The 27,929-nt window shown below is 32.3% G+C and overlaps 4 protein-coding genes across 20 annotated transcripts; 3 read left to right on the plus strand and 1 right to left on the minus strand.

The window, feature by feature from the left end:
- Positions 1-552: 552 nt before the first annotated feature.
- Positions 553-5,570, plus strand: AlaRS (alanine--tRNA ligase, cytoplasmic). The gene is made up of 14 exons (XM_033477391.2): positions 553-754; positions 915-1,081; positions 1,188-1,376; positions 1,467-1,612; positions 1,691-1,882; positions 1,949-2,239; positions 2,314-2,698; positions 2,777-3,100; positions 3,171-3,429; positions 3,501-3,753; positions 3,826-4,090; positions 4,156-4,440; positions 4,525-4,702; positions 4,781-5,570. The coding sequence occupies exons 2-14, from the start codon at positions 938-940 to the stop codon at positions 5,464-5,466; spliced, it is 3,597 nt and encodes a 1,198-aa protein (XP_033333282.2). The 5' UTR covers positions 553-754; positions 915-937; the 3' UTR covers positions 5,467-5,570.
- On the minus strand, positions 5,490-10,507 carry LOC117224438 (mitochondrial ribosome-associated GTPase 2). Of its 11 annotated transcripts, none has more exons than XM_076523985.1 (9): positions 8,617-10,507; positions 8,448-8,549; positions 8,169-8,373; positions 6,905-8,087; positions 6,721-6,840; positions 6,323-6,661; positions 6,080-6,218; positions 5,776-6,008; positions 5,490-5,708 (listed from the first exon to the last, which is right to left on the minus strand). In XM_076523985.1, the coding sequence occupies exons 4-9, from the start codon at positions 7,124-7,126 to the stop codon at positions 5,544-5,546; spliced, it is 1,218 nt and encodes a 405-aa protein (XP_076380100.1). In that variant the 5' UTR covers positions 7,127-8,087; positions 8,169-8,373; positions 8,448-8,549; positions 8,617-10,507; the 3' UTR covers positions 5,490-5,543. The 11 variants fall into 11 exon arrangements, with proteins under 11 accessions (XP_076380100.1, XP_076380099.1, XP_076380108.1 ...); XM_076523984.1 differs by having other exon boundaries at positions 6,905-7,126; positions 7,196-8,087; positions 8,448-10,507; XM_076523993.1 differs by having other exon boundaries at positions 6,323-6,498; positions 6,589-6,612; positions 6,750-6,840; positions 8,448-10,507.
- On the plus strand, positions 10,490-22,900 carry Kua (Plasmanylethanolamine desaturase Kua). Of its 7 annotated transcripts, none has more exons than XM_033477388.2 (8): positions 10,490-10,629; positions 11,048-13,442; positions 13,889-14,543; positions 14,633-14,754; positions 16,304-16,935; positions 17,396-17,607; positions 17,819-18,037; positions 18,819-22,900. In XM_033477388.2, exons 5-8 carry the CDS (start codon positions 16,704-16,706, stop codon positions 19,077-19,079), a joined length of 924 nt encoding a protein of 307 aa, XP_033333279.1. In that variant the 5' UTR covers positions 10,490-10,629; positions 11,048-13,442; positions 13,889-14,543; positions 14,633-14,754; positions 16,304-16,703; the 3' UTR covers positions 19,080-22,900. The 7 variants fall into 7 exon arrangements, with proteins under 7 accessions (XP_033333279.1, XP_076380115.1, XP_076380116.1 ...); XM_076524000.1 differs by having other exon boundaries at positions 11,048-11,230; XM_076524001.1 differs by having other exon boundaries at positions 11,048-11,230; positions 14,407-14,543.
- A 792-nt stretch (positions 22,901-23,692) lies between these two features.
- On the plus strand, positions 23,693-27,738 carry Wdr82 (WD repeat domain 82). The gene has a single exon (XM_033477394.2). It carries the CDS (start codon positions 24,118-24,120, stop codon positions 25,063-25,065), a length of 948 nt encoding a protein of 315 aa, XP_033333285.1. The 5' UTR covers positions 23,693-24,117; the 3' UTR covers positions 25,066-27,738.
- The last annotated feature ends 191 nt before the right edge of the window (positions 27,739-27,929 follow it).

Consider the following 27,929-nt stretch of genomic DNA (forward strand, 5'->3'; position numbering starts at 1 on the left):
CTGGTCGTCACAGTTGACAAATACTGGGATGGCTGAATTAACAAAATTTTGTAGATTTATATACTAGAAAGTATTAGCTAAAATGTAGCTTATACGGATGTTTAAAAATTTTGATAATTGTCGAAATGGTCGTCGTTTCAAGGCGTTCGCAAATACGCTGGACTGCGTGTGAGATCGAGAATCCTATAGGGCGAAAAGTACAAGTCAAATATCGCACCGAGTGTTCAGATGGAGCGGTAAGCGTGGAAAGAGTGAGACAGCAAGCACAGTAAAGTGAGACAGCCTAGGTTTTTCGTCTGTGTGGTATTCACACGCTAGAGGCGCAGAATACACAACTGCGCAGAGCTGGTTGCGCATTAAAATAGTGGGGATAAAAGCGCTCGGAAAAACTTCTCCATCTGCGATGCGCCTGCGCCGCACGCATGTAGCGAGTGGGTACATATGATGGAAATCATCATACATGCACACATTCATATATACATGCATACATACATATAATGTATGGCGAAATATTTATATATACATATGTGTACATAGAACTTAACTGAAATGTATGAATGCATACGTACTGTAGATGCTACATCTACATACTAGTATTAGTAGAGCAATTTCTTTTTCTCAGGTGTCAGTGCCGGTTTGAACCACATGCACTGAATTCTATTTTTCCCTTTCTTCTGTGAAATACATCAGCAGATCAGCACTGCCGTATAACCAGCTGTTTTGATAAGCTATACATTTTCATATCTAGTTTGAAGTAAGTTAAAATATCGAATTTCGTAATAATTTTTAACAATTTTATAAATATATAGTCTCTCAGTTAATATTATCTTGTGGTTTTATTTGCGCATACGATATTGTTTGTTTCCATATGTTGTAACTACCGTTGAAATTTCAATTACTTTGACCATATTTAGGAAAAGAAAAAGAAAGTATCAATATGAATAAAGATATGACTGCTAAAGATATTCGACAAGCTTATATTGACTTTTTTAAAAGCAAAGGTCATAAATATGTTCACTCCAGTTCTACAATACCTCATGATGATCCAACATTACTCTTTACAAATGCTGGAATGAATCAGGTATCCTTGATAAAATATTATTAATAAGTTCAATCTTGAGGAGAGAATTAACAAATCTTAGAGTTGCAGAATTTCAAGTTACTGAAATTCTTATAACTTATTTTAGTTCAAACCAATATTTCTGGGAACTGTGGATCCAAACAGTGATATGTCAAAATATGTAAGAGTTGTTAATAGTCAGAAATGCATTAGAGCTGGAGGAAAACACAATGATTTAGACGATGTTGGAAAAGATGTTTACCATCACACATTCTTTGAAATGATGGGCAATTGGTCTTTTGGAGATTATTTCAAAGTGAATACATATTCTATTCTAAATAAATTAAAGTCTATAGTACCTGTACTTTATTATAGAAATTTTATCTTTTAAATATTTATTTTTTAGAAAGAAATTTGCACCTGGGCTTGGGAATTTTTAACAGCCAAATTAGGGTTACCAGCTGACCAATTGTATGTAACTTATTTTGGAGGAGATGAGAAGAACCATTTGAAGTCAGATGAAGAATGCAAAAATATCTGGCTATCAATGGGGTAATCAGATAGTGACTGCTTTTTTAAATTTATGTATTATTTGATCAATAATGCAATTAATTCTTTGTTTTTTTTTAGAGTACCTCCTACTCATGTTTTGCCAGGAAATATGAAAGATAATTTCTGGGAAATGGGAGAAACAGGTCCTTGTGGACCATGCAGTGAACTACATTATGATCGTATTGGTAACAGAGAAGCAGCTCATTTAGTGAATCAAGATGATCCAGATGTTTTAGAAATCTGGAATCTTGTCTTTATACAATTTAATAGGTAAGTCATTTATAATGCATGGAGCGAGATAGAAATTTTATTTATCTAGATCATATTTTATCACAGAGAGTCTGATGGAAGTTTGAAATTGTTACCAAAGAAACATATTGATTGTGGTCTAGGTTTGGAAAGATTAGTATCGGTTGTTCAGAATAAACGTGCTAATTATGACACAGATTTATTTATACCACTTTTTGAAGCCATACAGAAAGGTACAGGAGCACCACATTATCAAGGAAAAGTTGGTGCTGATGATATTGATGGTATAGATATGGCATATAGAGTTCTGGCTGACCATGCAAGAACTCTTACAATTGCTCTTGCAGATGGCGGTGTACCAGACAATACTGGCAGAGGGTGATCTATATACAATTATTTACAAACAGTTGTTGTAATTTGTAGATGTATTAATATAATAATTTTTAATTCAGATATGTACTAAGACGAATTTTAAGGCGCGCTGTGCGTTATGCGACAGAAAAATTAAACGCAAAGCCCGGATTTTTTGGAACATTAGTAAATGTAGTTGTTGATCTGCTCGGTGGTATCTTTCCTGAGGTAACTAAAGATCCGCAGCAGATAATTGATATTATTAATGAAGAAGAAACTCAATTTCTTAAAACTTTATCGCGTGGTCGTAATTTATTAAATCGTACAATAGCAAAATTAGAATCGTCCACTATTATCCCTGGCGATATTGCTTGGCGTTTGTACGATACATATGGTTTCCCTATTGATTTAACGCAACTGATGACAGAAGAAAAAGGCCTGAAGGTGGATATGATAGCTTATGAAGAAGCAAAAAAGCAGGCTCAGGTATTATATAAAATACATTTCAATACAAGTTAGAATGCATTGCTTACGGAATAATTAAAAATCTTTTTTCTGCACTAGCTCATCTCTCAAAGCAAAAGTGGTGGGGTGGATGATCAAATTAATTTAGATGTTCATGCAATTACTGAATTACAAAATAAAGAAATTAAGCCCACTGTAGACTTACCGAAATACAATTACACAGTTCGGAATAATAACCTGTATGAAGAATATGAATTTGCTCCATGTACTGGTACTGTACTTGCTCTTAGATGTAATAAAACGTTTGTTGATGAAGTGTCATCAGGAGAAGAAGTTGGAATTTTATTAGATCAAACGAATTTTTATGCTGAGCAGGGCGGACAAATATATGATGAAGGATTTATAGTGAAGATTGATGATGAAGTAAATAATACATCGCTTATATGTAGATGTGTATATACATAATTATATTTATAGATACTTTTTATTTTAGGAGACAGAAGTTCGGATAAAAAATGTTCAAATTAGAGGCGGCTATGTGTTACACATTGGTTCTGTAGGTCAAGGAGTACTAAGAAAGGGTGACAAAGTTCACTTAAATGTAGACTTTACACGTAGGCGGCTTATAATGAGCAATCATACAGCAACCCATGCTCTTAATTATGCTCTCCGAAAAGTATTGGGTACAGAAGTTGATCAGAAGGGTTCTCTAGTAGCGCCAGATCGCCTCCGATTTGATTTTACAAATAAAGGTTTGTAGAAGAAAAATGTTTTTAACAATAAAATACGCTATCGAATATAGTTTACAAATATTTATCCCTAGGTGCCATGACTCCAGAACAAGTGAAACAAGTCGAAGAAATTATCAATAATATCGTAAAAGAGAAGAAAAAGGTTTATACTAGAGAATGTAGTTTATCATTAGCAAAAACTATACAAGGGTTACGTGCTATGTTCGAAGAAACATATCCAGACCCTGTTAGAATAGTTAGCTTAGGTGTTCCGATTGAAGATTTGGAAAAGGATCCTTTAGGTCCTTGTGCAATGCAGACCAGTGTGGAATTTTGTGGAGGAACGTGAGTAAATTTAGATTATACAGTACAGTAAATTAATTCATAATATAAGACTTTATTATTAAAATTTTTTAGCCACTTGCATTGCACAGAGCATATTGGAGATTTTGTTATAGCCAGCGAAGAAGCAATTGCTAAAGGTATTAGGCGCATCGTAGCACTTACTGGTCCTGAAGCAGCGAAAGCTCAGAAAAAGGCGTTGTTGCTACAGAATCAATTAGACCAGCTTCAAAAGACTATATTAGCTGATAAAAATAGTGTGAATTCAAAAGAGTATGTAAGAAAAATAGTTGAGTTAACAGATGATGTTTCACGTGCTATGATTCCAAGTTGGAAAAAGGTATACATTTATAATGTTTTGTAACATGCGCGAATGTATGGTGTATATATTTTATTTTTTTATAGGACAAAATGCGTAAGATGTTAAAAGATTTAAAGAAAACACTCGACGATCAAGAACGCGCTGCAAAAGCAGCAATCGCTAATTCAGTATTAGAAACCATTGACCAATTAATTCAGCAAAATGTTGGTTGTCCAGTTTTGGTTGAGGTTTGTCAAGCATATAGCAATACAAAAGCTTTAGATTCTGCCTTAAAAAAGATAAAAGCTGTGTCCCCAGAAACAAGTGCATTACTACTTAGTGTAGATCCTGATGCTAAAAAGATATTTGCACTTAGTGCATCCTCTAAGGTAAAATAAATGATTAAAAATAGTCAACTATATTAAATTATATATATATATAAATTGATTATGTTTCTTTATGAAATATGGTAGTCTGCTATAAATAAAGGATTGAAAGCGAATGAATGGATCCAACAAATTGCTCCCCTCATAGGAGGAAAAGGTGGAGGAAAACCCGAGTCTGCTCAGGCTTCGGGTACTAATATTTCATGCTTAAATAAATTAATACATACAGCTAAAAACTTTGCTAATTTAAAGCTAGGTATTACAGGTAAATATAATTTAAAATATGTTAATAAATGAACATTATAAATGTATTATATCTAAATTACTAACGATTATTTTTCAGTTCCAGATATTAAAAAGGAAATTCCAGCTAACAAATCAGTGGCTGATGAAACAGTTGTACATCAGAAAATTTCAAAAGACAACTTAACACTTTTTGGTAATATTGGAAGTGTGAAGTACTATCGTGCTCAAATAGTAGCAAATTATAGTGGAAAAGAATTGGTTGTATCACAACATAAAAGTAGTGACGAAATTTCTAGAGATATTAGGCTTCAAGGAAATGGTTTTGAATTATTTGATAGCAACGCAATTGCATTTTATTTAGCAAATGATCAATTGAGGTGTTCCAATGACCCTTTTGCATTTACTCAAATTTTACAGTGGTTAAATTATGCAGATAATCATATTCTACCAGCAGTTTCTGGATGGGTTGTTCCGTGTCTTTCCGAGAATATACCTAATTATATGAAGGCAAACATTAAAACATCTAAAGAAGACCTCCTTTCTTCTTTGAAAAAATTAAATAATATACTCTTTACAAAAACTTATTTAGTAGGAGAAAGAATTAGTCTTGCAGACATTGCTATGTTTACTACTCTAATACCTCTATACGAATATGTTTTTGATGCGGCATCTAGAAAACCATATTCAAACTTGAATAGATGGTTTCTTACAGTTCTAAATCAACCAAAAATAATTGATACAATAAAAAATTTTCAGTTATGCGAGAAAGCTGTAAAACTCTAAAACATAATTATTTCTAACCAATGTTTTCTATAACTGTTTTTATTAACAAACTTTATTATAAATTTTGTATAGTATAATTAATTAAAATCGTCTTTATATTCCAACATGTTTTCCTCTTCTTCTCTCTGTGCATTGTATAAGATTCTTATTTCTTTTAACAAAGTAGATATATTTGTACCCATTTTAGCAGAAATTGGTATAATTGGTAAATTAACTTTTTTTGTAAGTATTTCAAAATTTTCCTGTATTAATAAACGATATACCTTAAATATCATCTTATTCTTTAAAATTTAAAATTATGTATCTTACCTTCGCTTTTGGTAAATCTATCTTATTTGCAGCAATAAGAATCGATCTTTCATTTAACTTCACATTAAACTGTGAAATTTCATATTTTAAGGTTTCAAAATCTATCCAGGGTTTATCAGATGTTACGTCAAGAATAAATAATAATGTTTTGCAACGTTCAATATGTTTAAGGAATTGTATACCGAGACCTCTATTTTTATGGGAATCAGATATAAGTCCTGGTAAGTCAGCCACTTAAAAATTGAAATATAATATAGGAATTATGGCAAAGTAAGGAATAATCTTAAATTTTTATATTATTAACCTGCAATTTGTTCATAATCATCATATAATATCATTCCTAAATGTGGTCTCAAAGTAGTGAATGGGTATGCAGCTATCTTAGGTCTGGCTCTAGTTATGGCTCGTAATAAAGTACTCTTACCAGCATTGGGAAGTCCAATCTAAAATGTATTTTCAAAATATGTAGTTTTTAGACATAATCTTTTTATTAAAATGTAAATACCACACTACTAAATATGAATATTAAAAGATAGTCTATACATACCAATCCAATATGTGCCATACTTCTAAGTTCTAACACATACTGTAAGTTTTCTCCTTGTGCACCATATTCAGATATGGTTGGTGCTTGGTGTACATCAGATTTAAAGTATGTATTCCCATGACCACCAGCACCACCTCGTGCGGCAATAAACATTGATCCTTTGCTATTTAAATCACCTATAATTTTTCCTTTGGTGTTTCGTATTATAGTACCTATGGGAATCTCTACTATGGTATGTTTAGCATTTTTTCCAAAACAATCTCTACCTTGACCATTTTCTCCATCTTTGGCTGTAAGAACACTGTCTAAATGCGAAAAATCTTTGATATTTTCTTGTGCCTGCAAAATTTTTTTTTTCAAATCAATATAACTTATATTTCAAAACGTCAGTTTCATACCTGAAAAATTACATGACCACCATGCCCACCATCTCCTCCATCAGGTCCAGCACAGTCATTAGACCATAAATGTGCAAATGATATTGCTCCATCGCCACCTTTACCTCCAACAGTTTTTATCTAAATATGTATATGAGTTAACATTTATAAACACCATATTGAATCTAAGTTATTAATTTCATACTTGCTTCATATCAAGAAATTGTTTTTTTGTATTTCCTTCTGACTTTGGCTTCATATTGCGTAATGGTTTAGGAACATTTTCTTCAATTTGCAACCATTTAGAGGTACAAAATGTTTTAAACACATTTTTGCTTATACTTTTACATTTATGTATATTCATACCATGCTGTTTCCAACTAGTAAGATGTAGAATGAATGGTTTTATTTGATGAAAGTAACTCATCTGTATAAATCAAAGCATAATATATTTATTTTATTTAAAATAAATATAACTTTGCCAAAATATAATTACATTTAGTTATGAATAGAATTTTTCCTATGAAAAGGAATTCAATATACATTTAGTTATGTTTTAAAGTATTATCTAGAAACTGAAACATTTAAATTGTCTTCCAAAATATATGCAATTAAGTTCTGATGAATATCAATAATTCTTTTTCTATATAAAGGAAGACAGTCAGATTTATAACTTATTCTATAAGTTCTTTTCTGTACTTTGTCTATGGGAAACTCATATAATCTTATAAATTTAATATCGCTAATAATACAGCCTGCAAAATTGTATAATAATATATAAAAATCAACTGAATTAAATATTCCATTAACACTAAAAGTTATATCAAAAGTATATGTATGCGTATACGATGGATTTGTATTTGATATATTCATTAGTTGAGAAATATTTTTCCATAAAAAACGATCATTATGCAGAGAAATATTATTTATCTTCTTTTTGGGAGCAATGTTCTGTGCACTTGGAGGCTCAGACTTAACAAACACATGAGTTAAGGCTCTTTCAGAGTGAAATTGTTTATCTAAACTACGATATCCAGTTACTATGTAAGTTTGAAAGGATGACCATGAGAATGGTTCAATTGTACTCAATATAAGATTTGCATATGCTGCCATTTCTGTAATTTTCCATGAATCATCCCAACGTCTTAGTGGATTATCAACGCATGTGCCACCCTGACCATTGCACAAAGTAACTAATATTTGACCATTATTTTTTAATAATTCTGTTGCACTGATAAAAAATTGTTTTAGCAATTCTCTATTTTTTTCTATTCGCATTTTACCACCCACATGTGGAAAATTAAAGATAATTTTATCAAATAATTTTGTTGCCAACATCGGATCTTTTTTTAAGTTCGTTGCATCAACATCTAATAGTACTTGAACTCCTAAAAAGAAAAGCATAGAATTCTTAATATAATTGATTACTATACAAATAGATAGCGATAGTATGCTGTTTAAGTACTGACCATTATACAATAGATATTCTATGTTTTTCTTTCCAACATCTTCACTAATATCAGCTTCATAGCATGTAGCACTAATCGTAATATTTAAATTAAGTTGGAATAGTGCAACAGAAAATGAAAAATTACCCTCTCCTACTAAAAGTATAGAGTCATTCTCGTTAAATAGGGTGAGTTTCATTGCATTAACACTCACTATAATGTCTCACTAAAAATTTGTATTAGGTTATATTGTAAATTTTTATTTATTAATTTCGGTTTCAATTAGAATAGCCAACTTACCTTGGTAAATGGTATGCAATATGTGTATTATTCGATTTGATTCTTAATTCATATCATGAATTTTTAGAATGTATTGTTGAGCATATGCATTTTCAATGCAGACTATGGAATGAAGCAGTAAGTGTACGATCTTTAAACGAGATTACTTATGCTATAGAAAAATAAATACCGAACAAATATTTAAATTTCAATAAATTTCATAAAAATCGAGTTAATTTATAAAATCAAAATTCAATTTTCTTAATTGTGACTTAGGTGTAACCGTATAATTACTGTATGTACTAAAATACTATGTAAGATTTTGACCAGCTTTGACTTCAAACTCAACGAACTTGTGTCTAAGATATACATATATCAACATATTCATGAAAAACGCTAAACTTTTTTAAAACTGGGTTAAACGACTTGATTTTTTGTTGTATGACAGATGGACTAGTCTACTAAATTATGAGTAAAATACTTTTTTTTAAATTTTGCTATTATTTGAAATGAAAAAAAAAAGATAAAAGATAAAAAATGCTTTTTGTAGATCTCTGTAATTTATGTGCATGGTGAAAATTTCACTGAAATCAGATGACCTTGATATGAGCTGAAAGATCGCAGTTTTGTCACGATTTTTGACATTTTCGATCGATAACTGTCAGAAATTTACAGTTCATCATTGTCAAATAGACTAATCCTTCTTTTATCTAAAAAGAATTCAAATCGTTTAGTTCAGTTTTAAAACTGTTATATCGGTTTTCAATTGCCGCCACTGTATGTACATGTGTATATGGAATATTTAATCCCCTCTCATTTTCCTGTGAATGTTATATGTACATTCGCTAGTGTCCATACGTAAAAATTAAACTCAGTACTTAATTTTTATATTAATTATTTCACGTTTTCCATAGAGCGTTTGTTAATTACATTCTGTGGAATATTATATGTACGTATAAATATAAATATATAGATAAAGAAAAAATATATTTCCATAACTAACATATGTAATTAGAACCATGTTTCGCGCTTATTTCTTGAACATTATCTAATAGGATTGTTTTCAGAAACACATGTACAATAACAATTACTTTTGCTCAATACACTTGTATTAGATGTTGTAGTCATTCATTATGGAAGCAATTGAAAATAAATGTCCCCCACGTTTTCCAAATAATCTGTTTTGGCCGACATACAAAAGTTTGTGATATAATAGTACGACCAATGAATGAAACTATTTTTATACAATAGTTCGATGAGTGTGTTACGAATTTAGAATCATGAATTCACTCTATGATTCCATTTTTATATACGTTAAAATATTTACGATTCCACGAATTTATTAACAATGTCTGAATTAAGAAAATAGAGTAACGTATTAATTAATTAAATGATTCTATTTGTAAGTATAGAATAAATTAAGTAAGTAGTACACGTAGAAAATTTTGTTCTCGAAAAAATTAATTAAATGGCCAAACAGTTTTATAGTTACATACATCCGGCTATTTATTACCGAGTATTACTTGAATATTTCTTTCATTTATTATTATCTGTTTACTGCTTGCTGCATCGATTTATTTGTCATTATTTATTAGTAACAAATTAAGAGTAAATTATTTAATATAAATAATAAATATTGATATCTTTTTGAAAATTGTACATACTAGAATAAAATAAATTGAATTGAATTGAATTGAATTAAGTTGAATTAGATAAATTAAATTAAGTTAGTTTCTTGGAAGATATTAGGGTTTTCCAAGTCTCGGTAATCATTGAATCTTCTTTTCTTTATTCTATCGCTTTTTGTTGAAATGAAAATTTTAAATACTGCAAACCCAAGCAACCCCTAATGACATTTGTCACGGTCACTCTCATAAATACACATTTCAACAAACATGCGGAACAATCGAAACGTCAGGTGTTCATGTACTCTCCCACGTTTTGTGACACCGTCTGATTCGTATACTTCGATTATATCGTAGCACGCAAGTCCACGAATGACCGACATGTACTCGTTCCACGACGAAAAATATCAACTTGCGGTTCGTCATTGCGGCACACGTTGTACGTCGTGCATTGTACCTAGGGCGGCTATGCATTATTTTACTCACAGTTATGCTGTCGCATGCACAGACGATTCAGTGTATTTCGAAGCGAAGGGAAAACTAGACTGATCACGATATACATAACTACATTTTGAATTGTAAGTTCTAAACAACTGTCTCAGTCGATCTTCGTGAGATGATGTGAATAGTGCTCACTGTTTCTTGAAAATATTGTCATCGTAATCGTAGAGTGAGACCTCGCAACATTGTTGTACATTCGCCAAGTGAATATTCCTAATGCAATAAAAGTCAGGACGTAGAATTGGTTTGTAAATTGTTGCCAAAGTTTTAGAGAAAGCATAAAATCATAGATAACTGTTATAACAATAACAGGTACACGAGAAAGGATAATGACATTTAACGCAATTTATAAAGAATGAGGAACTCAGTTCCTGAGGATCAGACGTTTAAATTAGATTAACTTATATAAGAATACCATATTGTTCACTGTTAGTTACATTTGCTGTATAATCGGATTCGTTAACTATATTAATCGCTGTTGCATTCGTTTATTAGGCACGTTCGGAAGACTTTATTATAAGCAAGGATTATGTAAGGCAAGAAGTATAAAATAACAATTGTCGTTTTTGATGACGATAGCTGCTACGTTCGTTGACGAAAATAAAAGTGGTCTAGCTTCTGCGTAAGCAGTCGAATGATGCCATCTTCATTTTGTCTTCCGGATCAGTTCGTACATACGTAGGTGTCTTTCTGCACTACGATCGTATCTCACACCTTCATTTTTGCACGCTTAATTGTAAAGTTGTACCTTATCTAACGTCCGCATTACGGGACGATTTCTCAAGTTTCTCAATAATTATGGTTAAATCACACAACACCATGTCCACGTAAACGTCATAAACACATTGCTTCTTTTATCAGCACGGCGGGATTCGTCGTGAGAAATAGTTGTTTACGTGATTGTCAACAGCCCCTCGTACGTACCGACCACGCTTATCACGGTTAAGAATTTATGTCAACCGAAGTTTCGCACTTCTGAGTTTATTTTGGCATTATTGTAACTTGGCAACTAAACTGATCGTACAAGGCTAAAACAAGAACAGATAACCTCAAATAGATAAATTACAAAGAGGATCTCGCGAAATACTAGAAAATAATATTGGTTGGAAATTTCATAAGAAAAGGAAAACAAGAAAATTAGTCTTGTTCCACGCGTTGAGATATAAACATCGAGTAATCGTTCTTCTATGTAAGTTCTGTAGCGAACCAAATGGTTCATGCAAATAAATATGATCGTCTAAACGATTGAACGCGTTCGATAAAGAATCAATAATATTCTATTAAAGCAGTAATTCATTTAAGAAATCCAACTTTAAAAAATTGCCAGTATGATACGTATAGCCCTATATACAGTATCGTGTTATCGTGAATGCTATTATCTATTACGTGATTGTAGCTCGGCATATCACCGTGATATAACTTATGAAAAACTTAGAGCCTAGCTATTCGGTCGATTCACCTTTGAATAAAGTATGAACGTTCCATCAGATGGCACGTGCCCTAGTCTAAAGGACTCTCGGGTCATGCCAGACTTTTACACAACACAACTATTTACTATTGAAGAATTAATATGTCAGGTTCTTCACCTTCTTCGCACGTAACTTACTGCGTCGGTGGTGTCAATCAGTTATTTGAATTATCGAAGTTAGCGTTAAAAGTTGTACATAAAGAATTTTAAAATGTCCAAAAATTAAGTAGTGATGCGTTAGGAGAGTAGATTGTGTCATGCAGCAGACATACATATTTAAAGAACGTGAGCTGTTGCGATGTAGTCAAGAATGGTCATGCTGTGTTGCATGTTTCATAGGTGACGTACATGACCGTGGTTTTACAATCATAAACACGTACTTTTCGTGCAATTGATATCAGGAAAAAATTCTTACAACATTAAAATAGATGGAAACAAATTTTTAATGCCAAGATGGAAGTTTTTTATTGAAACGAAAATTGTATATTAAAGTTTCATCGTACAAAGATATTATTTGTTTACTATTTTCACACAAATTTTATTTTTCTACAATATACCTGTTATTTCGCGAAAACCTTACAGTCTATTCGATTTACCTTGAATTCGGAAATCGAGTGATAATAGGAACAAGGTATCGAACGACACGCTCCTTCAAAGTGAGTCTGAAGTTATTCCTAGAAGCAAACCACTTTCCCCTACTACATACATCTTCCGTACCATAGTCACGAGTTGACGGTTGACGCGTCATACGTGTGGGCCCAATATAGGCCCAACAACCGTGTCAGAGATTCCATTCGTAAACAGAACTGTCTCGAACTACTTTATTAAATCCAGTTCAGTTTGGATGACTCTGTCTGAAACTGCCGAAGCAAGAGGCTAATCCTCCCGTTTTGTCATCATAATACACGAATATCAGTTGATGTCAATTATCTCTTTAAGTGAGCTTAAATTTAATAGGACGATTGCATGTACTCATGGACGAAACTGTCAAGAATCAATACTACAGTGACAAACATCGATTTTGATGTACTTTTGGTAAAAAGTAATTTTCACGAAATAGGACTTCTTCGCATATTTCTCTTGTTTCCAAAAAATATATATTCAAGTACAAAATATGCATAAAATGAAATTTATATTTTTGCACAGTAAAAATTTTATCTTCATATTTAACATTTTGGATCAATTTATTTATAGCAAACAAAACAATTGTTTCTTATGATTTAAGAAATTAAAAACTCAAACGACCGATAAAAATTAGCACGATTCAATGCACATTTGTATATACGTCATCCAACATAAGATTCACAGAATTACGAATGGTACTCAAATTGTACTTTCAACTGTTCGATTATTTTCGTCAAGTACTGTCAAGCGATTATTTTCTACTTATCAGTACGAGAAGCATTTTAAGTATGTTGCCTGGTGAGTACACTGTGTTCTTATGAATCTTATCAAACTTATCAAATTACTCAGATACCAAAAATAAAATTGTTGAAAGTGCTCAAGATATTTTAAATTAATGACTTTAATAATTGAAAACAGACAATTAATTTCTGTAAGAGTAAAAAAGGAGAACTTAATTACAATCGTTTAGAGTTTAGAGATTAGAGATAGATTAGAAAGAATTAGACATTGAAATAAAGAATATATTTAGGTAAAACAGATTTCTTTACATTGAAATTAATTTTTTATGAGGAGACAACTTGTTTTCCCTAAAAAATAGCTCTAATTATAAGTAGAATATACTTTAGAAGGTCTAAGCAAACAGCTTTAACTTATGAGGAAGAAACGATCGAATGATAGAGCTTGTTAAAATATAATAAGAAATATTTGGTATAATGCAACGTTCAACACGTTCAAATTTTTAGGATATGTATACATATAGTCGAAACAATAACGTATCGGAAATACGTAGCCGTGTGACGGCGCCACAAGAGCGTCGCGACGCACCTCGACGCGACGCAAGCTATGGTCGTCAGGCGGCGCCGGTCGTTCGTCACGAAACGAGGCGGGGTTGCAGAAGGGAAGTTCGCATGAAAGAAAGAGAAGGAAAGACTCAGCGAATTCACGCAACGTGAACTTGAGGAAAAGAGAAAGAGCCGAGGAGAATCACGAACGAACGTATGGCGAAACTAGCGCCCCGGTTTTACACTCTCTTCGTTACTTTCCTGCCTATCCTATCGTGAGACAAGCACAGTTCGCTTAGTTAAATGCCAAATCGTGACACCATATCACCCTGATCCTTTTCAGAGATTCCCTCCCACTTATCGTTCGTCTTTTTTTACATTTTCTATCTTACTGTCCATTCTTGCCTCACGCCAACAACGTCGTTCTCTCGCTGATCACTTACAAAAATATACGAAAACCTGAACCTGTTACTCCGTAGCTTTCTGTAGTGATTTCGCAGTGCACATCCGAAAGAAATAGAGATAGGAGAGAGGTCGAAGCAGAAGACAACGAAGAATACTTGTGCGTGAAACGATACGAATGCATGTGTGCATCATGCGTGCTTTTCTTACATGTGTATGTATTACATCGGTACGAGGTACGATAGTGTCTCGTCGTAGGTCTCTTTCGATCCTACCAGTGACTAATTGAGCGTGCACATTCAGCGACTTTATGGCTGGACAATGCATCGACCAGGATAACGCCGGAGCAAGGAGACAACAAGAAATTCTTCGAGTTCTGTGAACATCGTCTGCCTTCATACTTGTTCCTTTCGTCCATCTCATGGGTATGCGTTCGAAGTTGTTTCATGTAGTAATATTCAATTTGTTTTCATAGCCTCATATATTCAAATTTCAAACCGATCAACATCTTCCTATTCTCGTATATATGTGTGCAATTTCTAAGTTTTCGTTCATATTCGAACAGAAACGTACACGTGTTGCACGCGTGTTCTATGTATGTGCATAGATACATCTACGTAACCATGCACGCCGGTTTTAAAATATTCGTGTAGGTACCTATTTTCGAGCAGCGACAGTAATAGATAGACATTTTGTAATCTATATACAATATAAAAGTTAAAAAGTCAATACCTTTTAAAGGAACGTTCAAGTTTATTCAGCGGTCGACCGAACTACTGTCCAATGGATAGTTTGCAGTTATCACAATTCTCGTTCAATAGTTGCAGTAAAATCCACGTTACAGATTATTCATTTGCACAGGTGTACATCATAAAGTCGTCTATTAATTAGTGATGTCTTGTTTACCTTCAATATATGTTACGTTTGTAATTGAGATTGTAATATTTTGATTTTATTTACTTATAAATTTTTTTAAATCCGTGTCGACTGTTTTTTTCGATACTAAACACGTGTATGTCTACCCATGGCGTGTGACTAACATTGTATGCATTAGTAAATAAATAATAGCATTCATACGATACGAAAGAACCTTTGAATTATTTCGATTGATGTAAACTATATACGCACGGTGAAAATAGGAACAAGGGTAAACTAGGTATATTATCAAAATTGTTCCTTAGGCTCGTGCAAAAGCGAAATTAACCTACTTTGCTAATGCCCACACATAGACTTAAATCATAGTGTTCCTTTTCAACGGTTTCAATAGTTTACATATGAGAATTGCTGTCTTTGTTCTGCTTTGAAAATATTATAGCTAAAACCATTTTTTTTTTCAATTTATTTAAATTCTTCTAATGGGTCCTCACAACCTCGAACGAATATTCATATTGAAGAATACAAAGTTATTAGTAATTCAGACGAGTAAAACCGCGATAGGACTTAGTGTGGTAAATCAAGGAGATAAGAAATACCAAGTACATACTTAGCTGTTTATAACATTCCGCGTTATGACTATTACGGTAATCAGTATTATTGTTATTAACTGTCCGATAGCAGAGATTTTATAAAAAATTAGGAAATATAAAACCAAGAAATTCGACAATAAGGTTCGAATGAATAAATGATTAAAACAAATTTACATTGTTAGTCACGTATTCTAGAATACTATATCGCTATCGCTCACGCGGCAAGCAAAAAATACAGAACTGGGGACAAGTGTTATCAGACGAGGAAGGTCTGATATTTAGAATCGTCTTTGTTATTTGTTTTATCGGTCTTTTATTACCTGATTACATGTCACATTAAATATACTGATTGGGAAATGCGTGAAATTAAGACATTATTGCTAAACATATTTATCACATTTTTTATATGATTAGAAAGTTGTTGTTATTTGACAATCATTCTAATAACAGACAAGATCATGTTACAAATCTTTTTTGCGTTATATTAATAGATATATTATTTTTTTAGCACAAATTTTGTCGTATGAGAAATCAGTTACAAGGAATTCAAGCGAAGAAACGACAGAAAGTACAACGAGAAACAAGATCGTTGATACCGGCCGATAATGATGCGATAACTGGAGAGGGTGAAATCGCGCAGAAGGCAAATGGATCGAACGATAGACGATACAAAAATCCACCGAATAATGTGCAATACTTTATGGCCATCTCTACATGCAAAATTTAAAAGATCGCTCACACTGCGTAAACAAATTATTCGATAAAGCATGAAAACTTCCTATAAAGATTTACAGTGACGAGATTGTATAATGATTTTAAACGTATAACAAAACAACATCAATTTGTAAAAAAGAAAACAGATCGCATGTTTTTCGATCGTTCGTGTTGGATTAATAACAGAAATCATTATGGACGAAATAAAGGTGGCGAACTTGGGTCAAGCGGCTTCGGCCGCGTGCTCGATGGCAACGAATTTTTTGGCGCCGGTGAAAACCGAACGGCAGATCTACGAGAATTCGATGCTCGAGGACGATCCCAATGCCAACTCGGTGGTACCGACTTCGCAAGAGGACAGGACTGTACCGAGATGGGGTCCTAATCACAAAGGCGCCCAAGAATTAGCAAATCTTTACAGCACTGGTAATTATTTTAACCATTATTTTCCTATTTATCAAACTCAATTTATCACCCGTTCAGACACATTTGTCATAAATGCATATGGTTCGAAAATTTTGTTACAATGTTTTATATAACATTTTTACTAACAATTTTTCGACAATTAATGTTTACGATTGTACTTAAATTAAAACGCTAGAGTAATATTCATGCGACATGTACGCGTCTTGCATGTATGTTTTCTGATTTCAATACTTGCCAAAACATCGTCTATACATCGGCCGCACCTTGGAATCTTCGCTTGTGTGCAAAAATAAAGAGTAGTCCAACAATATGTATCTTTACATCTATACTGCACAGTACTTATAAAGACACTATTGTAATTTCCTTTGTTTATGCGATTGCATGGACGTACTACATGTATATTGAGTAATTGAATTATATACTTTTGGGATATTATTAATGTATCTTCTTTTTGTTTTAGGAAAAAGGACGCAGGAGTGTATTTGTGTTGGTATCTGCATTACACTTATGGTGGTTAATTCAATATTTATCCTCGTTAGGTTACGATTTGAAAACTTGAGCCCTATAGCGGTAGCGGCGTTTTGTGGCATCGTAACAGCAGATTTCGGATCTGGTTTTGTCCACTGGGCTGCCGATACATGGGGTTCTGTAGAACTTCCTATTTTAGGAAAGGTATAAACAACACTTGGAAATATTAAAAGAAATAATAAGTAGTATCTATTAAAAAATAACTTGCACATGAATGGTTTCATTTACTTTTCTGAGTTCTTATGACCAATCTAACTATGTAATTGTAATACCGACATTGTAACAAAGCTTCTCTATTAATTTAATAATGTACATCATTTGATGTGCTGTTAAACATGAATATATTTATTTACAGAATTTTTTGAGGCCTTTTCGAGAGCATCACATTGATCCCACAAGTATAACGAGGCATGACTTTATAGAAACTAACGGTGATAATTTTATGGTCACAATACCATTCCTTTGTAAGTTAACATGGGATTTTTTAACACTCCCAGAGTCAGAGATTCAGCAAAAGTTTGTGTGCACCTGTTATTGGTTTCTACTTGCAATTTTCGTAGCAATGACTAATCAGGTAAATAAATCAGAAGTTCATAATATTTTTACACAGAAGTACAGTTCAATTTATATAGATATAGACTATGAAGGACTTAACAAATGTATAGTTTTATTTGATTCAGATAATTTTGGGCTAATCTATCTTTTTGTATTTTTAACTCCACTAAGAGTAACTATCAAGGGACGTTTGTGAACCCATAAAATCCAAAAATTATGGAAGCACACACAAGTAGAGTAAGTTATGTCTAATAGGATTATATTTTTTGGTGCTGATACGCGACTTAAAGGGATGAAAACAGCCCTTGAAAAATCAGTATTTTCTTTTTCACGAAGTATCTTAAAAATATCAAATGGCATTAAAAAGAAATTGCAATAAAAACTACATCGGTTTATTGTATCTACAAAACTGTACATATTTTTTTAAATTTAATTTAATTGTAATTTTTGTTTCAACTTTTTTTAAAATATTATTTGTCGTTTTTGACATATTTCACGAAAAAGAAAACACTAAAATTATTTTAAAGACTGTTTTCATTTCCTTATATACCAAAAAATACGGTTGTATTAGGCATAACTTACTCTATTTGTATACAATGTTCCATAATGTTTTGATTTTACAGGTTCATAAACGTTCTGTGTAAGATTTACATACTTCACTCTTCATTTTCAATTAAAATATTTACGGTATGTCAATAATTTTCTTTTTTTTAGCATTCCTATTCTTTTTTATTGACTATATAGATTTAATGTTAATATAGAGAGGTATAATGGCAATAATATGGAAGATTTTTTTTCAGATACATAAATGGTCTCATACATATTTTGGACTACCTGCTTGGGTTGTGTGGTTACAAGAACACAGAATTATATTACCCAGGAAACATCACCGTGTACACCATGTCGCACCACATGAAACTTATTTCTGCATTACGACAGGATGGTTAAATTGGCCTCTAGAAAAACTTCATTTTTGGTACATATTAGAAGTCATAATTGAAAAGTCCACTGGTTTCAGACCAAGAGCGGATGATTTGAAGTGGGCCCAGAAACGATCTTGAGAATTAATGTGGTTCATTGTTTTATGCATTTTTATGGACAAAAAACAAATGTAGCAGGAGGTGAAACTTTCTATGGATCTATAATTTCGTGGAAAGATATAGAAAGGAATTTCGAACATTGGAAGGAAAATTAAACTAATGAATATAACTTTTTTCTTACACTTAGCACTACGAGGCCTTTCCTACAAAATAGATAGCGTGATTAAAGACATTTAGTATTACTTGAACATGCTTTTGAAGTTTACACATTTATAATACGTATGTGCAATAATATAGATGTATATATTCTATAAGAAAAATGTGAGTACGAAATCATATTTGCATAACTATAAACAATTGGCCTGAGAAACTAAGCAATTATACGTTTATGCACTGCACAATCATTATACAAATAGCACAAACTTCGACAAAATTTAATTTAATGTTTTACATCGTAATTTTAAAAACAGACGAAGTATTGCAAAGTTGAGATTAAAATATTGCACACATTATACAACATAAGTGGCTATGATATGAAATCGAGTGTTAAAAACAAATATTGAAACATATATGTGTATATATATATACATATATGAAAATATGTGTATGTATATGTATGTATATATATGAATGAAGTAATATTTACATATAACATATTTATGAAGTAATCTAAAATTTGTTGCTTACATTTGTTTACAAGCAATGTAAACAGTGTAATTTTGAAAAGAATTTATAATTCAAATTAATGTGCTAATTCACACAAATCTAGTCTGCTGTAACTGCTTGAGCACAGTCATAAATTTCCCTGAACCTCTGAAAAATATTGAGCCACTGAAATTGAGAATCAAAAATATTAATTGATTTGTAATAGCGATATTTTATCCGATATGAATATTGTCAATTTAAATAGTACCTACTTATACACGCATATTGTAAAATCAAGTACTTCTCCTTTTTTAATTAAAAAAGACCACGATTGATATACAATTTATACTTTACATGTTTTAACACAACTTGCTACCGATATTTAGAATTTTTAAAATCGGCTATCTGGTTTTCAATTCTGGTTGGATAATGTTGTCACAATTTGAGCTAAGATCCTTATAATGGTGTTCAGTGTAGAATTTATAATAAAAAAATTTTGAGCTTTATATACAAAAATAAAAATTTTACAACGCTTAAAAATATTATTATAACTTCGTTCGATATAAACAAATGAATGCCGCTTTTGTTTTTTGCATTAACTACATTCTTAATTTGTGACACTCTAACAAACATAAAAATAAGGTGCTAAGCATAAGTACAAGTTCTAGGTTCAGGGACCAATCAAGGACCTATTATTGCTCTATGCAGCAGTCTTCTAAGTAATTGGTTTGGTTTGGGTAAAGTATACTGACGAACAAACAATAATGGGAAGGTGGCTGAATATTTATATATAATAATAATTAATAATAAATCCTATGCTGCTGGTGACTTTAATTTTTACACCTACTGTATTTTTTATTGGCAATCACTTTGAACGCCTTGTGACTTTCAGTATACTTTATGCAGAGCTCTTTACCATGATATATATGTTCCTTGCAAGCAAATCATTAGTAATGTCTTTGAAAGGAAACAATAATTATAAGACATTGCAATTATAATAAGTACTGTAATTGTTATTGTTGTTGTTATTGTTATAAAGAAAGGAGTATAAACTTTAAAGAAAATTGTCATATTATAATGCGTGCCAGAACTGAAGCTTTCTCTTTATATAGATCTATTTAATAGTTAACTAACAATTACACAAAGCAAAGTGGAACACGGAAGTATATTTTTTGCTAATTTAATTTTCTATGCAATATATGAATGTCACGATTCTGATTCCTTTTTGCAGGTGTAATTTTTGTAAAACAAACTTTATATAATGGCATGATACTAGGAACTGTATATATATGTATATAACTATCTATTTCTCTCTCTCTCTCTCTCTCTCTCTCTCTCTCTCTCTCTCTCTTTCTCTCTACACACACACATATATATATAGAATATATATTGTGTCATTAATGAATGAGAAACGAGAAACTAAAAACTATTTATTGTAGTGAAAGTGCTTTGAACCATTTAGTCATATATTTTACTAAATGTTGATTTGAAGTACGAGCTTTCGATATCTATTACAACGAACAAAGAGGATTATTAAAATATAAAAATTATATATAAAGGAAACATAGATGTATGATAATTACGCAACTCTATTTCATTTATTTAATTTTTAATTTTAAATTACGAAATATTTTGGTTAAAAAATAAAATGTCTTGTTCACATTCCAGAAGATCAATTATCTGAAAATATTTATTGCACAAATATTTTATGAATTAAAAAGTCTCGACATTTGTTTATATGTAATATTTATAATAACACGTGAAAATCATTGTTCAATCATAAATTATATTATTTCAATGATTTCTATATACATATGTATACAACATACTTATGGGAATCTAGTGACAGTCAATATTAACATCAGCCTTACAAAATAAAAACAAAGAAAATATTTGTTAAAAAATAATCTTAAGCTTTAATACTTTGAGGCTATATATTTACTTCGAAAGTTACTCTCAGTTTTAGAAAATATAATAGTAATAAGTGAGAACAAAGGAGTACAGTTATTACATAAAATACAATCTTGTGGTATTTATAATTTTGTCTTTTCAATAACACATTTAGATGTAAAAATTTATGTTTTATAGCTTATATTTATGAAAGAGTAGTATAAATTGCATAGTTCAAATAAAACAGAGGATATAATGGCTGTAAATATATTGAATTTGATACAGTACATTACAGAACATTTATCTCTATTTCTAATTGCAAAAATGGCAAATCTATTTTCATATGATTATAATCAAACACTTTTTATGTAACTATGATACATTGCGTCATTACTATAAGCACATGTTTCATTTAATTTTATAAAATCTTTTAATATATAACTTTCAATGATAAAGCAAGAAAATGAGTAATGAGTTCAACAAGAATAATTGCTGTTTTGCTTAATTTAGTATAGCATAAACTGCATTTAAAGTTCGCACATTAAAACGTGCATTACACAAAATATAATTTTTATTCTCTAATCTATAAAAAAACACATAAACATAGAAGAAACTTATAATTATTTTTAATCACTGGCATTGATAAAGTTTGAAAGATGCTTTAAAATTATGTAAATTCAGATACCAATCTTACAAACGGTTTAAAAGAGATTAATATATCAGAGTGTTTATATCTTTTTTTAACAAATTTATCCGTTTTTATTTGAAAATGTAATAAATAAGTATCAACAAAAACTTGACTGACGAAAAAAAATTGCATTTGCAACTATGCATGTGTTTGATATAATCAAAAGTTATTATCTAGTAAGATAATAAACGAATATGTATAAGTAATATAAGTTGATAAAGAATCTTAAAAATCCTTAAGCCTTATGTATTTAAAACTAGTTAATGTTGTTTCACTAATAATCCACAACGATGCCTTTGACAGTGTCAAAGTGATAATCAAACAGAACTTTAACTCATATTTTATACTAATATAGAACTATGTTTGTGCTGTCTAATTATGATTTCGCAAAGCTAAAAACTTTTCTTCTTTATGCAATTGACAAGGCATAATGAGAGAAAAGACGTTATTTTGTGATATTGCATATTTTATATGTTTATAATTTGTATAGTGAAGTTGCACATAAGGATGTAATATTCATTCACGTCGAATTACTTTTTAAGTATACCGATATTGTATGAAATTTTATGCTGCAAAAAAAGAAAAAATCAAATGGTTCCGTAATAAATCGTAAAATGTATTTATACCTGTCGTATCATCGCTCTTTTACATTTTATTTAACGACGCGTAGTTTTGTAGCATTTTATTTCATTTACGAATGTTTAGCACAGAAGGCTTTTTCTAACGAATATTATTAAAAGTTTTAGATATGTATAGCAGGAGAGTACCAATATTACAGCATGCTTAATATGTATTTATTATTGATACTAATGTCTCTAGTCATAAACTTATAATTCAATACACTGAACACAAGCTTGTAGCAAAATTTTTGCCGATCATAGTTTGCCTTCCGGATTGTCGAAAGAGAAAGGTAGACAAAATGAGGGAGGTTTCAAACAAATGAAAAATCGTCAACATGGTCAAACAGAAATGGTAGATATAATGATGATTTCATTGTAACAAGTTATTGTATTCACAAATTCGTGCCGCTTTCATCAAAATAGTGTACATAGTAGAGTACGGAATTAAGTTATCATTTAAAACCATAATACACTGTAAAAGCTTTGAATACTTTTCAAATTTTATTATTATTCTATGCAGATATATAATTCTTTTATATTGTACTTTGGAAAATATTTCATGCACGATTGGAATTATTTTATGAAATAAATATTTTTTGTATCACTGATATCCGCAATCAACAATATAATTTGGGAATACAAACACAAAATATTTGAAATATTTCAAGTTTAAATTTCGTTCGAATCTGTCGGTAAAACAGTTTCTCTTAGAAAGGCGTTGCATCGACGACGTCAACGCAGATCGATAGCTCTATTCACGGTACGAATATACAGTATCTTGAGAATGTTCACGGTAATTCGTCATCCGTTTCTCTAAACAGTTGGCAGAATTTGAGCGTTCGGTGTGACGATAGTCTGCCGTCGGCGTCCGTTCGTAGGAAAGCGAGAAGGCATTGAAGGATTCACCTTTGTCAGATTAAAGTAAAACGAATTGGTAGAAAAAAGGAAGCTGGTATTGAGAAAAGTAGGATTCAGTAACTGAAGGGTAATCGACTAATAGTTTCAACTTCGTTTTGGATTCGTTGACCTCTTGAACTCCCCGCGGGTTTTTTCTTTCTCGCGAGGTGAATAACAGTGGTACATAGTCGAACCTCTGACCCCTCCTCGGGAGGTTTGCGCCTCGGCGCCTAAGCTATACCAAAGGAAAGAGCAAGACATTGCGGAAACAGGAAGGTTAAGAGGACGGCACGAGAGGGAGATCGCGCCGTCCATCACCATGAAGCTCGTTGACCACGTGGTGAGGAGCTTCAAGGTGGCCAAGGTTTTTCGTGAAAATTCCGACCGCATAAACAGCATTGACTTTTCACCGAACGGAGATACTTTGATCTCTTGTTCAGAGGATGATCAGATCGTGATATATGACTGTGAGAAAGGCACTCAGGTGCGTACAGTCAATTCGAAAAAATATGGTGTAGATTTAATACATTTCACACATGCGAAGAATACCGCGATACACAGCAGTACTAAGATTGACGATACGATTCGTTATCTAAGCCTACACGACAACAAGTATATAAGATACTTCCCAGGGCATAGCAAGAAAGTTGTGTCGCTATGCATCAGTCCTATAGAAGACACATTTCTTTCCGGTTCTTTAGACAAATCATTAAGACTATGGGATTTACGTTCACCTAATTGTCATGGTGTTATGAATGTTTCTGGACGCCCAGTTGCTGCCTATGATCCAGAAGGTCTGATTTTTGCAGCAGGTGTCAATTCCGAGTTCATTAAATTATATGACTTGCGCAGTTTTGACAAGGGGCCATTTGTTACATTTAAATTATCACAAGAAAAGGAGTGTGACTGGACAGGATTGAAGTTCAGCAGAGATGGCAAAACTATACTGATTTCCACAAATGGTAGCACCATTCGTTTGATCGATGCATTTCATGGAACACCATTACAGACATTTGCTGGTTATCTGAACAATAAAGGAATTGCAATTGAAGCTAGCTTTAGTCCCGACTCACAGTTTGTATTCAGTGGATCTACTGATGGTAGAGTGCATGTATGGAATGCTGAAACGGGATACAAAGTTTGCGTGCTTAACGGTGATCATCCTGCACCAGTTCAATGTATTCAATTTAATCCTAAATATATGATGTTAGCATCAGCATGTACCAATATGGCATTTTGGTTACCAACTGTTGATGAAAGTGCATAAAATTAATGCATTAAACACTGGGTGAGAAATGCTTGTAAGAGTTTACATAATTTTGTGCAAGATTAAAATGCCAGTGTTGGAATGAACCCAAGAAGCTGAGGACTTGCTGTATTATCCAGGATTGGCCTGCTTGGTTCATAGCTCGCTTTGAGTACATCATCTACTGTTTATGTATTTCGCCATCTTCGTCGTCGTGTACTCTATGGTGCGATGTATGTGATCATCGTAATACGTTGTCAATATTTAAGAACCGTGATATACTGTTGCTTCACTTCTTTCTCAAAGCATACTACAAATATCACTAGTATTTGGATGTGTCATCTTGTGTACATAATTCCTTCTTGTGTACCTGTGTGTAGCATAATGATACAGAATTATCTATCCTACACTGAAAAACTTTTGAATTGTAAATTTGAACCTAATAGGGTTCAGCCTCTGACTCGTATAAGCTGGTCTTCTTTATTGTGGTGTGTGACTGATTTGTCTAGTTACTTTTGAAATTTTATATTTAAACTAGTTTCGGAACAGTCAATGATTTTTACATACGCATCTTTATTATTACATTATATTTTTGACTATAATTCCATGAAGTCATATTTCACTTACACATTTGGGATTGTCACAGAAAAGAAATTAATCCACGATAAACTATTCCAGCAAGATTATACATGTACATAGAATATTTGACTAAGCAAATCAGCTTACTAGAAACAAGTTTGAAGTACTAATGAAAAATAAAGAAAAAACGTGAATGAATTCGCAAAGATAATACTTAAGAAGAAATATCATATGCTATGTACACATGAAGTTCTGGGACACGTAAATGCACATACACGTGTGCTTTCGTCCAATTCTAGGGTATTAGTATCCAAAAACAGTGAATCGTAGCCGCTAATATTGCGTACGGAGAAATTCTAATGAGTGTATTGTATCGATAGAAATCGAGTGATTGTGGTTACGTTGTTTAAATTTCTCCCCAGTGGCCGTCCGAAATCAGGGATATATTTTGTTCTCAAACCTTGTCATTAACAGTGTCTACTCGAAATTTAAACAATATGCAACGACACATCGTCGAGTGCATAAGAACGATAGTTATCGAGCTTATTTATTGTGCACTATAAACATGCGGACGTTCGAAATAGACACTCTGTTGACGGCAGTAAGGTATCACAAATATTTTTACGGCTTCCATGCGATAAAGGTATAATAATTCAGAAAGTATACTGCCATTGACGGCACTTATGTTATTAGATATGTATTATTCTAGATATGGTACCGTTTTTAATCTACATGCGTGGAACCGGCAGGCCGGGTGAGAAACATTCGATGACGGTTGAAAGTGCGGTTAAGTCTAATCGTCTCACAGTAATTCAGTAAATTTTAATGTTCATGTCATTGCAACATGACGTCTCATCTTCAATAAGGAAAACAGGTATACTCGAATGGACAGAGTGCTTGCACACGCGCGGGTCACTGTTTTTAATATGAAAATTATTAAGAGAAAAATAAGAAGAAATTGACAATCCATAATTTGTTGTATTATACAATTGAAATAGTCGAACGAGATTGTCTGGTTTGACTATACACGTGTTTGATACGATGTAAAGACTATTCTATAATGTTATTGTCGCTGCAAGAGAAATTCCATCGGATGTAGTATTACACAATTTTGTGCAACTTGTCGCACGCGTTTACAATTTATTTGTGCACGTTCTGTCCGTTCGATTATATAGTCCTGTCTTTATCATACATGTACATATATATCATTATATTCACAGTGTCCTCTAGAATTTCTAGAAGTTTTCCTTAACATACTTTATGCAAAAGTAGACAATTATAATAAACTATACGAAAAGCGTGCGAGTATGTATGTATGTACGATTGCGCGTTTGTGTATTGTTTAATCAATTCCACCTACTGCAGTGCGTTTGTATGTGTATATGTATGTATGTGCGTGCTTGCGTGCGTGTCGGTAACTACGCGAGAATGTATCTTTGTACGTAGAACGTGTTTGCTTGTATATCTCCGAGTTTCGTGAGCTCGAATGCATTACATTGTAAGTTGAATATGGGAGAATTCGCCTCGTCTTGTAAAATAGTATTTTTCTAAATGACGAAACAATGTGTGTGCAACTATATCGTGATTCTGTGTCGGAGCAAACGATGTATACCGATTATGTTATTTAAGAAATGCGTCCTACGACACGAGATACAGACGTTCAGAGACGGTATAAGTGAAATCGTCTCCTGAAAGTACCACGATCGATCCACGTATATAGATTAAACACACTATCTCATACTGCCAACTTATAAAATCGAACGGGTATGTCTCAAACACTGACGGTATATTGATCAACTGCAGACTTTCTGTTACGTTTGTGAACACTGTGTTCTCGAAAAGAAGGAAAAAGAAGAAAACAGAATTTGTATATATCTGTGACAAGTTACGTGATGAAACTCCGATCCGATCGGCGATCATACGACGCTTTAACGGAAACTGAAGACGATTGACCGATCGGGTCTTTTATCTGTTCCAAGTTAGGAACGTAAAGAAAAAGATTAACGATTCCCTTTTTATTGAGATAACTTGATGTCACCCTCATCACTTTGTACATACATATATCTATTGAGAAAAGAAAAGTCGAAAAAAATATAAAACATTCTTTTTTACGGATTTGAATTCTTTGTCAAATTCGATCGCACGTTTTTAATTCTGCTGTGTTGCGCGACGCGGATACGCGATCAATCGCAAACAAAACTACCGACTTCGTATGATCAGATCATGTTTACTGTCATTGTCAAATGAATGAAAGATGAGAAACAAGAAACTGCAAAATTGAGCCCTTTCTCGTAATCGTCGATTCA

Source organism: Megalopta genalis, chromosome 8 (genome assembly GCF_051020955.1).
Source record: "Megalopta genalis isolate 19385.01 chromosome 8, iyMegGena1_principal, whole genome shotgun sequence".
NCBI classification, from domain to species: Eukaryota; Metazoa; Arthropoda; class Insecta; order Hymenoptera; family Halictidae; genus Megalopta; species Megalopta genalis.

Excerpts from the sequence above, each read along its gene's own strand:
- AlaRS (XM_033477391.2), top strand. The coding sequence starts at position 938 with ATGAATAAAGATATGACTGCTAAAGATATTCGACAAGCTTATATTGAC. Across the intron at positions 1,613-1,690 it reads AATATCTGGCTATCAATGGG|AGTACCTCCTACTCATGTTT; the intron begins GTAATCAGATAG and ends GTTTTTTTTTAG. Across the intron at positions 2,699-2,776 it reads AAGCAAAAAAGCAGGCTCAG|CTCATCTCTCAAAGCAAAAG; the intron begins GTATTATATAAA and ends TTTCTGCACTAG.
- LOC117224438 (XM_076523987.1), bottom strand. The coding sequence starts at position 7,126 with ATGAGTTACTTTCATCAAATAAAACCATTCATTCTACATCTTACTAGT. Across the intron at positions 6,662-6,720 it reads GTGGTCATGTAATTTTTCAG|GCACAAGAAAATATCAAAGA; the intron begins GTATGAAACTGA and ends AAAATTTTGCAG. Across the intron at positions 5,709-5,775 it reads TAGATTTACCAAAAGCGAAG|GAAAATTTTGAAATACTTAC; the intron begins GTAAGATACATA and ends TTATTAATACAG.
- Kua (XM_033477389.2), top strand. The coding sequence starts at position 16,704 with ATGGACGAAATAAAGGTGGCGAACTTGGGTCAAGCGGCTTCGGCCGCG. Across the intron at positions 16,936-17,395 it reads AGCAAATCTTTACAGCACTG|GAAAAAGGACGCAGGAGTGT; the intron begins GTAATTATTTTA and ends TTTTTGTTTTAG. Across the intron at positions 18,038-18,818 it reads TCGTAGCAATGACTAATCAG|ATACATAAATGGTCTCATAC; the intron begins GTAAATAAATCA and ends ATTTTTTTTCAG.
- Wdr82 (XM_033477394.2), top strand. The coding sequence starts at position 24,118 with ATGAAGCTCGTTGACCACGTGGTGAGGAGCTTCAAGGTGGCCAAGGTT.